This window comes from Eptesicus fuscus, chromosome 8, assembly GCF_027574615.1.
Source record: "Eptesicus fuscus isolate TK198812 chromosome 8, DD_ASM_mEF_20220401, whole genome shotgun sequence".
NCBI classification, from domain to species: Eukaryota; Metazoa; Chordata; class Mammalia; order Chiroptera; family Vespertilionidae; genus Eptesicus; species Eptesicus fuscus.
Genome location: NC_072480.1, coordinates 29460619 through 29477955, shown reverse-complemented (window position 1 = coordinate 29477955; position 17337 = coordinate 29460619). Strand labels below are relative to the sequence as shown.

Here is a 17337-nt window from a genome sequence, read left to right as displayed (position 1 = left end):
TTTGACCTATGCACTTAATATTTATTAAACTTATAGATGCTATATAAACTATAGTATTTCCAGAATTCTAAATTCTGAATTCTTATTGCTCATGAATAAAGATCAAGATTGATCCACTTGGTGGTTGTTAGATCATAGAGATTTCTTGACATATTAATCCTAGTAGTTGCTGGCTAATTAGCTATGTTACAAAATGTACTGGAATGCTCTTTCCATACTTTACAAAGTATAGAAGTAGATGGTGCTTGTCTTAGCATTCCACACAGGCTGTGTCCAGTTTCACGTGAAAGGAGCATGATAAGGAAGGGTGTAAACTGAGTACAGTCAGCAGCTGTGTGTTCACAGAAGGGACAGGATTCCCCAGCTAGTCACTGCTGTAAAGAGGATGGGTGGGTGGGGGCAGGGAATAAAGAGCTTTGCTGCTAGGATGCTTAAAAAGAAAAAAAGGCAGTTTTTATGCTAACTCTTTATTGTACAAGAGAAAACTATTATATTTGTGAAAGTTTGCTTTTTGTAATCTGGCCTTATCCATTTAAAATGATAGCATGAATACAATTATATGGTGAAAGGTAACTTTTAGAAATTGGATTAATATTCTCAGCATATGTACAAACTGAACCTCATAAAATATTCTAACTGGCCCAAGCATGCAAAAATAATTTCTGAACTGAGATTATAATTAGGTTTGTTCATTTTTATTCAAAATATTGCTTTACATTAGATTTTGATATGCCTACTAACACCAAGTTTACTAGAATGTATACTTAATTTTTTTGGAGAAGAAAAAAGAGTTCTCTTTCTCTGTCTAGTTTGTATTTTTATTCCACTTATGTAAAATGTAAGGTCCAGTAACTTTCCTAAGGCTAAGTAACTAGTTAAGAGCGTGTTTTAACATTACCAGGTCAACCCACGCATGTTATTGACCATTAATCTACCTAGTATTTGAGTCACTTTTGGAGTATACTCTTTCAAACCCTCAGGTGGATGTTGGGATCTCTCTTCCTTTTAAAAGGCATTAATAGCGGATTAATGTTGATATCACTTTTTAAAATGCCACGAACCATTCTTTATTTTCTTTTTATGTAAGTGTTGTTGGTATACAATATTATATTACTTTCAGGTGTACAATATGGTGATTCAACATTGGTTTGTGTGTTGTATAGGTCAGTGTAGCATTTGTACATATTACATGGGTGGTGTGAAAGTCAGGCTGTCTAGAAGGTAGCTGTATGTTTCCAGGAGTCTGCTGGTTTTTGCATTAATAAGTTGTGATGTGTGTTAATATTTATGGTGGTACAGAATTGTTCTCATTCTTTTATTGTGTAGTAACTTATGCAATAGACTTATTATCTTCTTCTGAGAGTAATATAGTATTTAGTGATGGTGGAATTTGTAAAAATACCACATATGGGAATATATATTTATATATATATATACTAGAGGCCTGTTGCACAAAGATTCGTGCAATAGGCCTTCCTTCCACTGGCTGCCGGCACCGGTTTTCCTCTGGCACCCAGGACCCAGGCCTTCGCTCTGGCCACTGCCTTTTCGCTCCAGCCTGAGCACTGCTCCTGTAGCTCCCTTCCCCCCCCCCCCCCGCCCTCCCCTTCATAGCAGGCATCCCGCCCCGCCCAGCCGCTCCGCGCCTGCGTGCGTGCTGTCCAGAGGCCGGGAGCAGCTGGGGGGTGGGGCCACTGCCATCTTTGTCGTGTTAATTTGCATACTCACTCCTGATTGGCTGGTGGGTGTCGCAAAGTAATGGTCAATTTGCATGTTTCTCTTTTATTAGTGTAAATATTCACACATGCATATTTTAAAGTGGGAAATTGTTGGAAAAGAGCAAGTAAATAGGGCTGTTCCCAGTTAGGTAGGCCAAGAGTTTCCAGCTCTAAATTAAATCCTGGTATGCAAAGAGGGATGTTTTTCCACTCTCATATGTGTATCTGCTCTGAAGGATTACTCAGTTGTAAGGAACACCACCAGAGTACCTATTTGTCCTGTGTGCACACCCAGGACTCATCCCAATGACTACACAAAACCCAAGCTAACTCCCTATTTATTGTTTAGATTTTAACTTAACCTCATCTCCTTTCTGATTGCATTCCTTGGACATTTCTGATTAGGATGGGTCCATCCTGGTCTTCAAGCCTCTGTTCTTCCTTTCATTCTGTATACTTCTTTGAGTTTATTTGATCAAATTTTTAGCTTTAGGGGCTAACAGCTCACAAACTGGTGCTCTTAGACCAATTCACTCACCTTAAGTTCCAACCCCCTGAAGGATTCCCAACAGTTTGTCACCTCCAAGGGCATAAAAATGTTTTCTCGGTGAGCAAAAATGTCTTACTGTTATTATATGTAAAGCACAGATATACATACAGTACATAAACAAATGTACAATGTACCTGTGGTTTTAAAATTTCATAACGATTAGGGGAAAAAAATGCTTTAAAAAGTCCCTTAGTTGGTAGTAATGAAAAAAGGTTGAGGACCACTGTTCTACACCTATCCTTTTTGGACATTCCGAGTTTGATGTTACTTAAAACCTTCAAACTCAACTTGTTCATAACTGAAATGATTTTTTTCATTGCCCAGCCCACCCAAATCAGTTCTTATCCTTTTTGTCTTCTCTAATTAATGGCATTGCCTGAGTTTCCATGTCCACGCTGTCTCATTACTCTATTCCCATAGTATTCCCTCAGCTCAGGTTGTTGTCTTTCCCAGTCTGGATTATTGCTACAGCTCTTTAAATTACTCTTCCTGCTTCTGTTATTACCCTTGCTCTAATCTTTTATCCACGCTACCCTACAGGGAGCTTTCTAAAATGTACATCTGGTCATCTCTCATCTGTTTAAAAACTCCAAATTCTTAGGGATCAAAATTCTATTTCCATTGCATGACCTACCTTTCCTTTTATTTTCATATCTTTTCAAATTCATAGTTTTCACTCTACCCTCTTGCCTTCCCTAACACACACTTGTATTTTGGAGTCATTCAGGTTCCTCACATGTGCCATTTTCTTCCTTGTCTATGGCCTTTAGCAAAAGCTGCTCCTTCTGCAATGATACTGAACTTTGGATTTTTTCTTCTCTTCCCTACCCCACACAACTTCCTCTCCACCAGTGCTCAATTTAGATGTCATGTCCTCCTCAATGTACTTTGTGATCAGTTTTACTGTACTATTTGTCACACCAGGGTAAATACGTATTTTCTGTTTCTTTGTTTTCACTAAACAGCCTGTTGAGAAATTACTGTCCTTTGCTGTATTTCTGGCTCCTGCGTTATCCAGCAGGCATTCTATCAGCATACGCCAAATGAGAACATACTCAAATGTGGGGGTAGTTTTAGGTACCACTATTATATTGACTTTCCTAGGAATTTACCATATATTTTCCCCCATAAAATGTCACACACTAGATTGGATTATACTTATTTCTTCTTTTCAATTAATGTTATTGACTTTAATCAAACAACGATATGTTAATTTGCACTCGCTTGCTTTTTTCTTGATTCCTTTATTCTAGTGCTAACCGTGTCGAGTCACACTCGACATCCGAGTGCAAAAGGTTAAGAGTAGCTTTTCAAGTATTTAAATATTTGCTTTTCAAAAATAGAATTAACTAATTTTACAAGTCATTCATTCTTATCTCCAGAATACTATATTAACATTATTTTAATAGACACATTTTCAAAATATGTTTGACCCTATTTTTCTCTCTCTCTCATCCTATTTAGCTAAAGGACACGAAATCAGCAGATCAGAAAACAACACTGCTTCATTTTCTCGTGGAAATATGTGAAGAAAAGTACCCTGATATCCTAAATTTTGTGGAGGATTTGCAACATTTGGACAAAGCTAGTAAAGGTTTGTGCTTTTATAGAAAACATTTCATTGCTCTGGGTCTTCAGTTCTTAAAGACAGAAAATAATGCCTTTTATTCAAGCATGCTTGCTTCTTTGTTACAGTATTTTCATGATGACTACGTCACTTTAAAAATAGTAGTTATAGAACATTTGTTTTCTGATTGGTCATTACTGTTTTTATGACTTAATTTGATTAGATAATGAGGCCCTATATTAAATGCCTGGCAGCTGCACCTCTGCTGCTGTGCCTGCTCCACCTGTGGCCACTGTCACACTCCATGACTCAGTGTCATTCACAAGCACTTGATACTGTGATGTGTCTGAGCAGAGAGCTAGTAATCAGTTTGCCTTGTTTGCCCGAGTCCTACATCTATCTCCACCCACCTTGCAGGTGGAGCCTGCTTTCTCTGTACTGGTAGACAGTGAACTTCCAGAGATTCGGTTTACTCCTTCCTAATGCTAACATTTGTAACCTGCTTCTGGCCCCAGTTCTGGTTTAGATCAGGTTATAAGGGTCATAGAAAGGATAGGACCATTTTTAATACTTGGATATAAAATGATCAAATGCAATTTTTTGACCACCTGAAGAATCCAGTTTTTATTTATATATCACATTGATCCTATGGAGGGGGGAAACATTAATTGGCTTCCAACAGCCAATTTATGAATACTCATTTTATTTTTATTAATATGCTAGAGGCCCAGTGTATGAAAATTTATGCATTGGATGGGGTGTGTCCCTCAGCCCGGCCTGCCCCCTCTCACAGTCCGGGAGCCCTCAGGGGTGGTAGGAAAGCCGACGATCAGGGGAAGGCGACACCCCCATCATGCCTCTGCTGCTGCCACTGCTGGCAGTGCAAGCCTCAGGCGGCCCTGGGCAGCTGGGGGGCTGAGGGGACTGGGAGACTCCGGAGGCAGGTGAGTGGCAAGGCCCCGGCGGGGCTGAGGGGCTTGGGTGCCGCCATCTTGTGGCTGTGGGCGTTGCCATCTTTGATGGCATGGCGTTCAATTAGCATATTCCCTCCTTATTGGCTGTGGGTGCCACCATCTTTGAGGGCGGGGCATTCCATTAGCATATTCCCTCCTTATTGGCTCTAGGCGCCGCCATCTTTGCGACATTGTGAGAGTCAATTAGCATATTCCCTCTTTATTAGATAGGATATAAATGTATGGCTATACATTTTGGGAGCAACCCACATGAAATGGTGGACTATATGTATTATTTGTGTTGAACACTGGCCATTAGTAATGTCAAAGTATTTTGTAATCTGTTAATTTCCTTCTTAAAATTCAAATTTGTCAACTTAACCCTTTGCACTCGCTTGCTTTTTTCTCGATTCCTTTATTCTAATGCTAACCATGTCGAGTCACACTCACATCCTAGTGCAAAAGGTTAAAGAATACTCTATTTTTTCTGTATTACTGTGAATACTCCTTCTTAAATAAAAAACATCACTTTTATTATTCCCTACCTTCTTTTAATGTTTTTCCTTCTATAAAATAGGGATTGTAGCTAAAAGGCGTGTGATTAGATGAGATGTTCTTTGACACTTATTCCTGAAATGTATGTTTCTTTGAAGTGTATACCTCATACAACCTGGGGGTAGGGGAGTGTCATGGTGCTGAAAACATTGGTCTGGATTTTTTTTAAATATATTTTTAATGATGTCAGAGAGAAAGGAGAGGGAGTGAAAGATAGAAACACCAATGATGAGAGAGAATCATTGATTGGCTGCCTTCCACACGCCCCACACTGGGGATTGAGCCTGCAACCTGGGCATGTGCCCTTGAACAGAATCGAACCTGGGACCCTTCAGTCCACAGGCTGACGCTCTATTCACTGAGCCAAACCGATTAGGGCTGGCCTGGACTTTTAAGACTAAAACTAAACTTTTAACTTTATTTTTCACTCCTGCCTCCCAATGCTCTAATGATGTTGAATTACTTACTTTGCTCTTACTTTACCTTAAAATGTCCTTGGTAAGAATAGTGTGTGTGTGTGTGTGTGTGTGTGTGTGTGTGTGTGTGAACTTTAAAAATGAAAATAATTCAAACTGTTTTCTTATATGAAATAATGTGAGACAGGGCCAACGAGCATAGAATAAAAAACATTAAAAATAGCTCCGTGATACTTAAAATAGTTTTTAAATGATTGGCTTTTTAACAGGGAAGGCGACATTTCTGAAATGAGATTTCTGATATTTTGGAATACAATTTGAATTAATGGCTAGAAAAAGAATTGAAAATGGGTGTTTTTGATGAACATTAAACTTGATAAGTAAGAGAGTGGTAGAGAAAAATGTGGTGCAAAGTGCCTTGAAATATAGAGGAAGTTTTGTGTGTGTTTTTCTAGTGAAAAGGTACTTAAGTAGTTAACAGCTTATGTAAACATTAGGTTATTTAGCAAGAATTAAAGCAGTGCAAACATTTTCTGCCTGATAGCAGTTTCTATTTCCAATCACTTCACCATCTTTCCTACTAGTTCTGAAGCTGAGCAGTAAGCCTGAACATACTTCTCTTTCAGATGCATTTCTCATCATGGAGTTTATTTTCTAGCAGTTTCACTTGTAAATTAAGTTTTTGAAATATCATGACTCATTTGATTGTACTTTAAATTCTGTATGAATATTACGATGTTTTGCTTTTGAAAAATATTTAACTTTCATACGGGCTTGCAGAGTTGTAACTTGGTAATTAGATTTTTCTGTTTGTTTTCTTTCCTGGTGTTTCTATGGGGCAGTGGGGGCCTGAAGGGGTTTAGTTTCCATCTGGTTAGCAGAGGAACACATATGTGGATGGGTCAGCAGATACTGTTAATGTGTTTCACAGGGAGCAGCCAACTTCATATTTGAAATAAAATAGCCATTACTAAGGTAATTTATACTGTAGGTGATTGTTGAGCATAAGTTCTTCGTATGCTTATACTACCCTATTAATGAAGGAGATTTTAGAGGAATGATTGTGATGTTTTGGATGAAATAAGTCCATTTGCTTTGGAGAATTTTAGTGCTCTTATATATCATTATTTAAAAGTTTTCAGATTTGAAATCTCCTCAGTGAGCTATCACATGAATTAAATAGTACCTTTGTTTTTGAGATATAACAAATCTTGGCCATTAGGTACTCCTGGATCAGCAGGGGGAACTTTCATTGCAACTAATGAGCTTACCCGTATGACAATTTTCAAAAATCTACTTCATTAGGGCGGCTTCTTTCCTCAGAGATAATAGCTTATGGCTTATCTGTTGTATTTCAGTGAAAGTATTTTGGCTCATTATTGTATTTCTCTACACCATTGTGTTAGTTCTTTCCTTTCCCGACTTCTTGGGGTTGAATGCATTTTCCTGTGTCTAAACAAGTGGAATTAATAAACTCTGATCTATGAAGGTTTTATAGATTATTTCACATAACCTCTTTCATTATTAAATTGGAATGGTATTTTATTAATAGTAGGAAATAAGACAAAACTGTGGGGTTTCTTGGGATGTATTAAAATAAAACAAAGGTAAGTTTACAGTGTCACTTTGTTCAGCTCTGTCTTTTTCAGGGTTATCAAAGCTCTAGCATATATTTCTATTATCCTAGATAGTCAACTCTGAATTCCAGAAAGAATATGCTACTTCACTCTGTAACAATTCACTCATTCATATAACAAACATAGTTGTGTGATGAGTCTGTGCTAGAAACTGTTCTTGCCTTGCTACTGATCCATGGCATAGTTTCTGTGTCTTAGTGCAATGCAGGCTCCCTCACTTATATCTGGTTTCTTCCCTACTGGTTCCACCCTCTTACTCTCAGTATCCTTTACTTCACACTCTTCTATGCAACCTCTGAGTATTGCTGTTCTTAGCCTAATAGTGCATTCTTCTCTTTTTTTCTCCCCTATGGCTTCTCCTCAGGTGATCTCTCTACTTTCCAAGGGCTTAAATACCATCATAACATTAATGACACAAATTTATATCTGATACTTCCCTTCTGAGCTCCACACTTGTATATCTGCAAGCTTACTTGCCATTTCCAGCCACATCTCAATGTGTAAATCACAATGTTCAATAAAATGTGGCTCTTCATTCCTGTACCCTTAACCTCTCCTCCCCATTTAATTATGTGAGAAAATCCTTCTTAGTCCCTTTCCTTCTATTCCCTTTTCTTATTTGCCATGCCTTTTTATAGCCTTTCAGTATCTTAACTGAGAGCTTTGTGGTAGATTTTAAGGTAAATCTATAGCAAGTGGTAGCTGTGACCAAAATGTTGTCTAGTTCTCTCCTTCATCAAGTAACAAGGTCAATATCACCTTCTCTTTTGTGCTTTTTCCTTACTGGAGACCTCTGCTACCTTTTTGTGTGTTCCACTTTGTCCTTAAAAATAAATTTATAGTTTTTCCAGAAAAACTTAGACCATTATTTAAGAACTTCTACTGTATACTAGAGACCATTCCTGGAACTGCTGGGAATATAGTTAGTTTCTAGAAAAAAGACAATATTCATTGTACTATCAGAGTGGATTTAATGATCATCCATTTTTATTGTTACTTTTTTCTGTTTCCACATTTTTACCTTTCAGAAGTATTCTTTGATATATATTTTTTCTTTCCATTTTATAGACTCTCTGCTTTTAAGGTTTTACTTGTTTGCTTTTAGCTAGTAATTTCTTGGTTTTATCCAAATATTTGTCTACTCAAATACATTTCTTGGTTTTCAATTCCTCGTGTCTTTCCAACATTTTATGGTAAATGCCTTACTAAATACCAAATGTTTATCTTTTATGCACCTACTGTGAACACTTAGAACACTTACTTTCCAGGTGGCTGCCACCTGGAAACTGCGTAGAGTTTGAAAATTTCAAATTCATCTGCTATAACAAATAGAAGGCATTTCAAAGCCTTTCATTAACCTCTTATGCTATTGACTTCCAAAAAAACCAATTAAAATTTGTTAGTGAATTTGATATAAATATTTTGAATATTCAGTATTATTAATTCAATTGCATTTTATATTTTAAACATATATTGTCAGTGCATTAAAATATTTATTGTGCAACAAATTAACAACATAAATAGCATTGTGTTAGAACCATTATGTCATGAAGGTTATAGGTGAGCCTCATAATTTTGTGAGATAAATCATTCATGTTTCATATCAATTGTAGGATATAAAAGTTTTTGAAAATATACATTAGGATACATTTCTCCCAATATAGTGAAGTAATTTGATGGATACATTATTGCTGGTGGAGGACATTTATATTAAAATAATTTTGTTAGAGGAGACAATTATATAGGATATTGCTTTAATTGAAGACACACACACACACACACACACACACACACACTGAGTGGCCAGATTATTATGATCTCTGAACACATAATAATCTGGCCACTCAGTGTACTTCTCTTGAGTACCTTATTTATTTGATATCAAAGATACTATAAATCGTGCACCTGATCAGTTTCCCCCTTTGCACTGGCTGATAGAAAGCTCAGGACAAATAGGTGGTTGATCTTCAGCAAAAGTCTAGAATACTTTTGGTACCCATTTGAGATACAAATACACTGAGTGGCCAGATTATTATGTGTTCAGAGATCATAATAATCTGGCCAATCAGTGTGTATGTGTGTGTGTGTGTGTGTGTGTGTGTGTGTGTGTGTGTACGCACACACATACACACACACTCTAGGGGCCCGGTGCACGAAATTTGTGCACTGGGGGGGGCGGGGGTCCCTCAGCCCAGCCTGCCCCCTCTCACAGACTGGGAGCCCTCAGGGGATGTCCTACTGACAGCTTAGGCCCCATGGGGTGCGGGCCTAAGCTGCAGTCTGGCCTCCCTCTGCGAGAGGCGACTGGGTTAATCAGGTGAAGGTGCCAGCCTCATCACCCCGCTGCTGCAGCCACTGCCAGTCACCGCAGCCACCAAGGTGTTTTTATCAACATGTACTACAGTCCCTTCACCATGAAAAAATGACAACTTTCTTTAGGCATTTTCAAAATGTCTCTTTCATAGGATATGACATTTCTTTCTTTCTTTCTTTTTTTTTTTTTTTTATCCTCACCTGAGGATATGTTTCCATTGATTTTTAGAGAGCTTAGAAGAGAGAGGGAAAGACACAGAGAAACATCAATGTGGGAGGGACACTTTGGTTGGTTGCCTCCTACATGAGCCCTGACCTGGGCCCCGGCCAGGGAAGAACCTGTAACATAGGTACATGCCCGTGGTCAGAATCGAACTTGGACCCTGCAGTTGGCAGGCCGAGGCTCTACCCACTGAGCCAAACTGGCTAGGGCAGGATATGACATTTCTTAGCCCTCCAGCAGCGGACCTTCATTTTTTTTCTCCAGGAGTGAGGTGGAAAAGCCCTAGATCACCTTCTTGGATTCTTATTACCCAAGTTACCAAGAACACTGCAAGTGGCGGCATATAGGTAGCTTAGCCAATGAGCGGTCAGAAAAGGTGTTTACGCTCGAACTGGTTTGGCTCAGTGGATAGAGCATCAGCCTGCAGACTGAAGGGTCTGAGGTTTGATTCCTGTTAAGGGCATGTACCTTGGTTGGGGGCACATCCCCAGTGGGGAGTGTACAGGAGGCAGCTGATCGATGTTTCTCTCTCATCGATGTTTCTGACAGTCTATCCCTCTCCCCTCTTCTCTGTAAAAAATCAATAAGATATATATTTTTAAAAAAAAAAAGAAAGAAAAGGTATTTCCTCTGCAGCCCATGTGCAAAAGATCCCCTGCGTTGTGTCCAGTGGGCTAGGGGCATGTCCCCGGCTGCCGGGGGCACACCCCCAAGCCCAGCGACCCCGTGTTCGCTGTGTCTGCCAGGCTGGGGGGCATGGACCCGGGCTGCTTGGCACGGGTGCACACGCAAGCGGCCGCGGGGCCGCTTGTGTTTGGTGCCCCTGGCCACTTGTCCCAGGACCCAGTCCCCTTGGCGCCCCCGGCTGCTCATCCCGGGACCCAGGCCAGGGGTGTTCTGGGACCCCAGCCACTCAGGACCTACTCGCGGGCCTACAGGCTTGGAGTGGTCTGGGTCCTAAGGATGTTTCTGGGACCCAGGCCACTCGGCGCTTGCATTTGCAAATTAACCCACCATCTTCGTTGGGTTAATTTGCATACTCCTGATTGGCTGGTGGGCATCGCGGAGGTATGGTCAATTTGAATCTTTCTTTTTTATTAGTGTAGATAAACACATACTATTTTGGGCTGAATTCTGTCCCAATTCATTGAAGCCCCAAGCTTCATAATGTGACTGTATAGTTGGAGATAGGGCTTATAGGGGTGATTAAATTAAAGGAGGCCTTTTGGGTGGGCCCTAATTCAACCTGACTAGTCACCTTATAAGAAGAGGAAATCTCGACTCACAGAGAGACCTCCAAGATGTGCATGCACAGAAGACAGACTGTGTGAGGACATAGTGAGAAGGTGGCCATCTGCAAACCAAGGACAGAGGCCTCATAGCAAACCAAACCTACTGACACCTTATCTTGGACTCTAGAACTTTGAGAAAATAGATTTTTGTTGTTTAACCCACCTAGTCTGTGGTATTTTGTGATGGTAGTCCTAACAAATTAATACACTAACTTCCCTTGCTTAGAGTTTTTTGGCTGTAGAATAGAGTAGTCATTACTGAATGATTATTTTACTTTATCAGATCACTTGAAGACACAGTCATAGACCTGCTGTGCTGAATGTTCATTCACTAGTAATCAATCCTGTCTAATAATAGAGTAATATGCAAATTAACCGTACCTCCGCGACAAAAATGGCGGCCCCCATAGCCACAAGATGGCGGCGCCCAGTCCGCTCAGCTCCACTGCTGGAGTGTCCAGCCTGTCGGCAGGAGCAGCCAAACTAGATCCACCTCCGGAGGGGTTTTTGATCTGCCCCCAGACACAGCAGTAAGAGCCAGGACAGCAGGGCATGGAGGCTTCCCCGGCAGCGGGGAAGCCCCAGGCCCTGCAGACAGAGCCGGGTGAGACTGCAGGGAATGGCGGCTTCCCTGGCAGCGGGGAAGCCCCAGGCCCTGCAGACAGATCCGGGCCGGGACTGCAGGGAATGGCGGCTTCCCTGGCAGCGGGGAAGCCCCAGGCCCTGCAGACAGAGCCGGGCTGGGACTGCAGGGAATGGCGGCTTCCGCGGCAGCGGGGAAGCCCCAGGCCCTGCAGACAGAGCCGGGCCAGGACTGCAGGGAATGGCGGCTTCCCTGGCAGCGGGGAAGCCCAGGCCCTGCAGACAGATCCGGGCCGGGACTGCAGGGAATGGCGGCTTCCCTGGCAGCGGGGAAGCCCCGGACCCTGCAGACAGAGCCGGGCCGGGACTGCAGGGAATGGCAGCTTCTGCGGCAGCGGGGAAGCCCCAGGCCCTGCAGACAGAGCCGGGCTGGGACTGCAGGGAATGGCGGCTTCCTTGGCAGTGGGGAAGCCCCAGGCCCTGCAGACAGAGCCGGGCCGGGACTGCAGGGAATGGCGGCTTCTGCGGCAGCAGTTAAGCCCCAGGCCCTGCAAACAGAGCCTGGACAGCAGGGCATCGGGGCTTCCTTAGTGTGTCGTTGTCCTCAAAGCCCCAGCCTGGCAGACAGAGCACACTGCAGGGCATTGGGGCTTCTTTCACATGGCGCAAGGGTAGTCCGGCAGAAAGTGGAGAGCAGGGCATGGGGGCTTCATTTCCATGGCTGCAGCGAAACCTCCAGGCCCGCAGAGTGCAGACAACCACGGGGAGTGGGCCTAAGCCATCAGTAGGACATCCCCTGAGAGCTCCTGGATTTTAGAGAGTGTAGGTTGGGCTGAGGGACCCCTGTGCACAAATTTCGTGCACCGGGCCTCTAGTTAAGTAATATCAAAGGTTCTTGTACAAACTACAAATTATCACATGCTTTTAAATAATTACAAGTGTGCCTCAATTTCTTTTTTGATAGACCTGACACATATATTAGTACATGTATAAGGAAACACTGAGGCATTCTTAACCCTGAAATTAAATGTAAATAATTCATGAATATATTTTATTTTAGAATGCATTCATTATAATGGGATATACTAAGTTTTTCCTTTTCTTTTACTTATTATATCCCAATGTTTAATTTATTTGCTACTTATTCTTGTTTGGCTAATATAAAGTTCTTATTTTATTATAAGCAAGTAGTTGATAAAGGCTAGTTACACTGAATCATCTTTTGACATTTTTCTAAAAGGGTAGAAATGGAAAAATGGTTTTGCCTATTTTTTTTTTCCCCATTATCCTATGGAAATAGTGTTGGTGTCTCCTAATGGTGTAGCACTGGTTTCACAGGTAGAAGGTAGAGTAACAAGCCATGTCTGTAAAGCTAGTCTATGACTTCTGTGTAGTTAGGCCTCAATGATCTAACCTGATTATCTGTAGTCACCTAATAACTAGACCTAGGAATCATAAAATAGTGTTAATGTTATTACAAGCCAAATATTAAAAAGGTAAACTTATTATAAAAATGTGATCCACACAGTTTTGCATACATTTACTAAAAGGGCAGTATTTGTAAATTAGCACTTTAACATAAAATGATATGATGAAATATAACCAGGCCATTCACAAGGCAATTACAGGATGTATGGAAAATATTTACAGTGCCCCATGAGCACTAAGAAGCCACAAGGTCCAGGTTGTCTGCTGAGCAGCATTTTGTTTTAAAATCCTGCCAGTTTATTTTCAGGGGATAGCTTTGTAGGGTTGGCATCACAAGTTTAAATTGGAGACTTTCATGAGATAATTTTATAGTGCAAATATAAACTATTTTGGAAAGCAGCAGAATGGAATATAGAAAGAACATGGCTAAAATCCCTAGAAGGATTTGTGATTCTATGGCCTGACATTGAAGAACACTGAGCAGGGAGGAACTACTTGCACCTGAAGTTGTTTTGTGTGTGTTTTTTTGTAATACTAAGCTAGGAATGTTTCCTGAGTCGGCTGCTGCTTGGGCTGATGGATGATGATGAAGAAGGAAACCACATCAGGAAGACCTCTATATCTTTTTGGAGGCTAGCAGATGGAAAGTGGCATCAATATAGCATTAATCTTTTCGAGAAACTAACAGTTTACAGTGTTTGCAGATTTTGGCCAGCTACATATTTAAAATAGCTACTCACACAGTTCTGTCAGTGTCACCCACGAGCCATAGCGAACATCAGGTAGCAGGGCAGGATCGACAGTGACAGCCAAGGTCTTGGAGCTCTTAGATTGCTGTCATAAAGCAGTATTTACTACACCTCCATCTTGCAACATGAAGTGGAAGATTACAAACAAGGTAGATGAAAGAAATTTTCAGAATGAGAGCATTCTGAAGGATAGCTTAACATAGCAAATCCATATACCATAGAGAAATCGAACAGTGGGTGGAACAAACACATTTATGTCAGTCTGTAGCATCTCCTTGCTGACCAGGTTGACATGGGACCGAATGGGTGAAGAGGCGTTAACCAGATGCAGCAGGTAGAATTGCAGCTGCTCCCCAGAGACCAGACTGTGTTTATGCAGCTTACAAAATGTTGAATTATTAGTTATATTAACTTTGTAGGGCTGCCATAACTAATTACCACACACTTGGTTGCTTTAAGCAACAAATGTATTCTCTAACTGTTGAGGAATGCAGAAGTCTGAAATCAAGGTGTGGGTAGAAGTGGTTCCCTCTGGAGGCTCTCAGGTAGGAACCACCCAATGCCTCTTTTTTAGCATCGAGTGGCTGCCTCCATTTCATATTGCCTTCTTTGTGTCTCTGTGTCCTCACCTCTCCTCATAAGGACACTGGTCATTTGCTTTAGGGCCCACCCTAAGTCCAGGATGACATCTTGAGATCCTTAGCAGATTCCCTCTGCACAGATCCTGTTTCCAAATAAGTCATGTTCTGAGCTGCTGGTAGACATGGATTTTGGGACAATATTCAACTCAGTACAACTATCTTTGTCATTGGTCCCATAACTGAAAGTAGATTATCAACTTTGAGTATTAAGAAACAGCTAAGGGAAATGACACTAACAGCTATGTCTATATGGGAAGCGTCTATCGTTATGTTGTGAAACATTTGGGTGTTTAATGGTTGTTGGTGAGTTTATGGAACACCCTTTTCTTATATTATATGCAAATACCAAAACAGTTAAAACCAAAATTTATAGTATGCCTCCGAGTTTAAGCAATTTTTATTGATAGTGACAATTACAATAACACCAATAAATGACTTCAGTGGGCAAAATTAAAACATTGCTCCAGTTAGATTGCAGAGACAATGTATTATTATTTTGAAGCTAGACAATTGGGCTTCAAACCCCACATCTACCCTTTGATAGAGGTGTAACCTTAGATGACTGGGTTACAGATTTGAAATAGCTACTCAAACTAAGTCCCAGAGAATAAGGGAAATTCTCTGGGACTTTGTTTTTTTATTTGTTTGTTTTTACCTATATGATGGGGATTAAATAATTGTGCTTAAGTCAGTGGTTTGTAGTAAGGATTAAATAGGTTATTATGTAAATATTCTTAAAGCTTGAATGGCATCTAGTAAGCACTATATACATATTCTCTATCCTCTACATTTGTTGTAGTTGTTGCTGTTATTTTTCAGTAATTATTTCCTGTTGACATAGATCTGCATATGTTGTCAATAAATGTGCAAGTAATCATGAGTCTCTGTGAATAATATAATATAGAATTTTAAAATATATTCTCAGAAGTTATTGCAGCACATTACAATTATGTCTTACCTGAGACTTATGCAAGTTTTAGAATATAAGGCCAAAAACTTTATAGATTTATGTTACTGGAAAATTTTGGCACTTTTCTAAAAATTAGAGAAAAATATCCATATTGGAAATTGCACAAATCATAAGTTCTATGCATTTTCACCAATTGCACATTCTAGATTAGGGAATGGAATTTGGAAAATGAGTTCTCTTTCTCCACTTGTGCTCCAGCCTGTCACTTTATTTTTATTTCATAGTTTGAGCTTTGATATAGTATTTCTTTAAAAAAAGGTTTCTACTACTACATAACCTTTAAAAGCAATTAGTCTTCCAGCAATTCTTCAACAACTTGGAGGTTTTTTTTTTTTTAATGGAAGTGTTTGAATATTAAAAAACAAATTTATCAGCCCAGAATTATTAAGGAGTGCCATATGGAAATCGGAACTAACACTCTTAAGGTAAATGATATAAGTGATAGGAACATCTAAAAAGATGTTTACTCACCTTCAGAGGAAAACCTAAAATATTTTTTGCTCTTCTCAGAATAGGTCATCTTTAAGTATAGATTTAAAATTGATCAGTAGGGAGCCCCTTTTGTTATGCAGTTGTCACTGTGATGGCAATTTGTCAGCAGCTGTTTGTCAAACTACATATGTTAAGGAAGAAAGAACTAGTGCTCATTTACAGTTTTTGGTATGTTCTGACCCTATAAGGAAAGAACTCTTTCCAAAAAATGTATCAAGCCCTTGCTGCATAGTAGACACTGTCCTAGGCACTAGTATTAACAAGGATTAGACTTGACTTTGAGTGGAAAAAAAATAGCAGTGGCTTAAATAAGATATTTTATTCATTATCTCATTGTTGGTTTAATGCCTCTTCTGTCCCAGGCACCATTTGCGGTACTGGATAGAGTATATGATCACAAAGAAAGGTCTCTGCTCTCCTGTAGTTTACATATTAGGTGTGGATACAGAACATAAACAGAACTAGTATATTATGTCAAGAGAGTTGGCTTTGGAATTCTAGGGCAGGGATTTTGGAGTTCATGCTGAGTGGTCAGGGGGGCCTGTAGAGAAGGTGACCTCTGCAAAATTTGAAGGAGGTGTGAGGTGCCAGCATTTGAGTATTTGGAGAAGCACTTAGGCAGAGGGGAGAGCACGTGCACAGGCCCCACAGTATGGAAGTGAGGCTGAAACAGGGCGGAAGGGGAGTGTAATAGGCAGTAAGGTCAGAAAGGTAACAAATCCTATAGGACATGATTGGCCATTGTGTACGGATTTGCCTGTACTCTGAGATGGGAACCCTTGGAAGGGTTTTGAGCAGGAGAATTGTGACAGTCAGGCATCCCACATATACCAGGAAAGGTGTATGGGACAGCCCCCTGAGTTGAAGGGAGAGGGCTGTCCCCTCCTCCTCTTCTTGGAAAGACTTCAAATGAGTCACCCTGAATGATTGCATTGTAGTAAAGCCAATTTTTAAAGAAGTGAAGTTAGTAAATTTATTAAAGGAAAAAAAAAAAAAAAAGCAAGGCAAACAAATCTATCAAAATACATCTGAAAAAAAAAAAAAAAATCTGGCCTATAAGGCCCAGGCAGACTTCCCAAGTAATTTGGTGAGTGAGTGCACTGGGGGCGCTCAAGGGGCTATATACCCTTCTGTCTCCAGGTATTAAGATTCCTCTGCCGATATCTTGGTACAGATTAACTCTCAACGTTCCCCTTTTACTTTGTTATGGCCTTCCAAAAATTCATGAGAAGCACCTGGCAATTTTATCTT

The 17337-nt window shown here is 40.4% G+C and overlaps 1 protein-coding gene across 1 annotated transcript in view; it reads left to right on the top strand.

Annotated features, from left to right (window-relative positions):
• The window catches only part of DIAPH3 (diaphanous related formin 3), a 564474-nt gene that overhangs the window by 336383 nt on the left and 210754 nt on the right, over positions 1-17337 (top strand). Inside the window, exon 22 of the mRNA XM_054719838.1 lies at positions 3733-3862. Within this exon, the coding sequence (XP_054575813.1) occupies positions 3733-3862 (130 nt within the window). The remainder of the gene's footprint in view (positions 1-3732; positions 3863-17337) is intronic.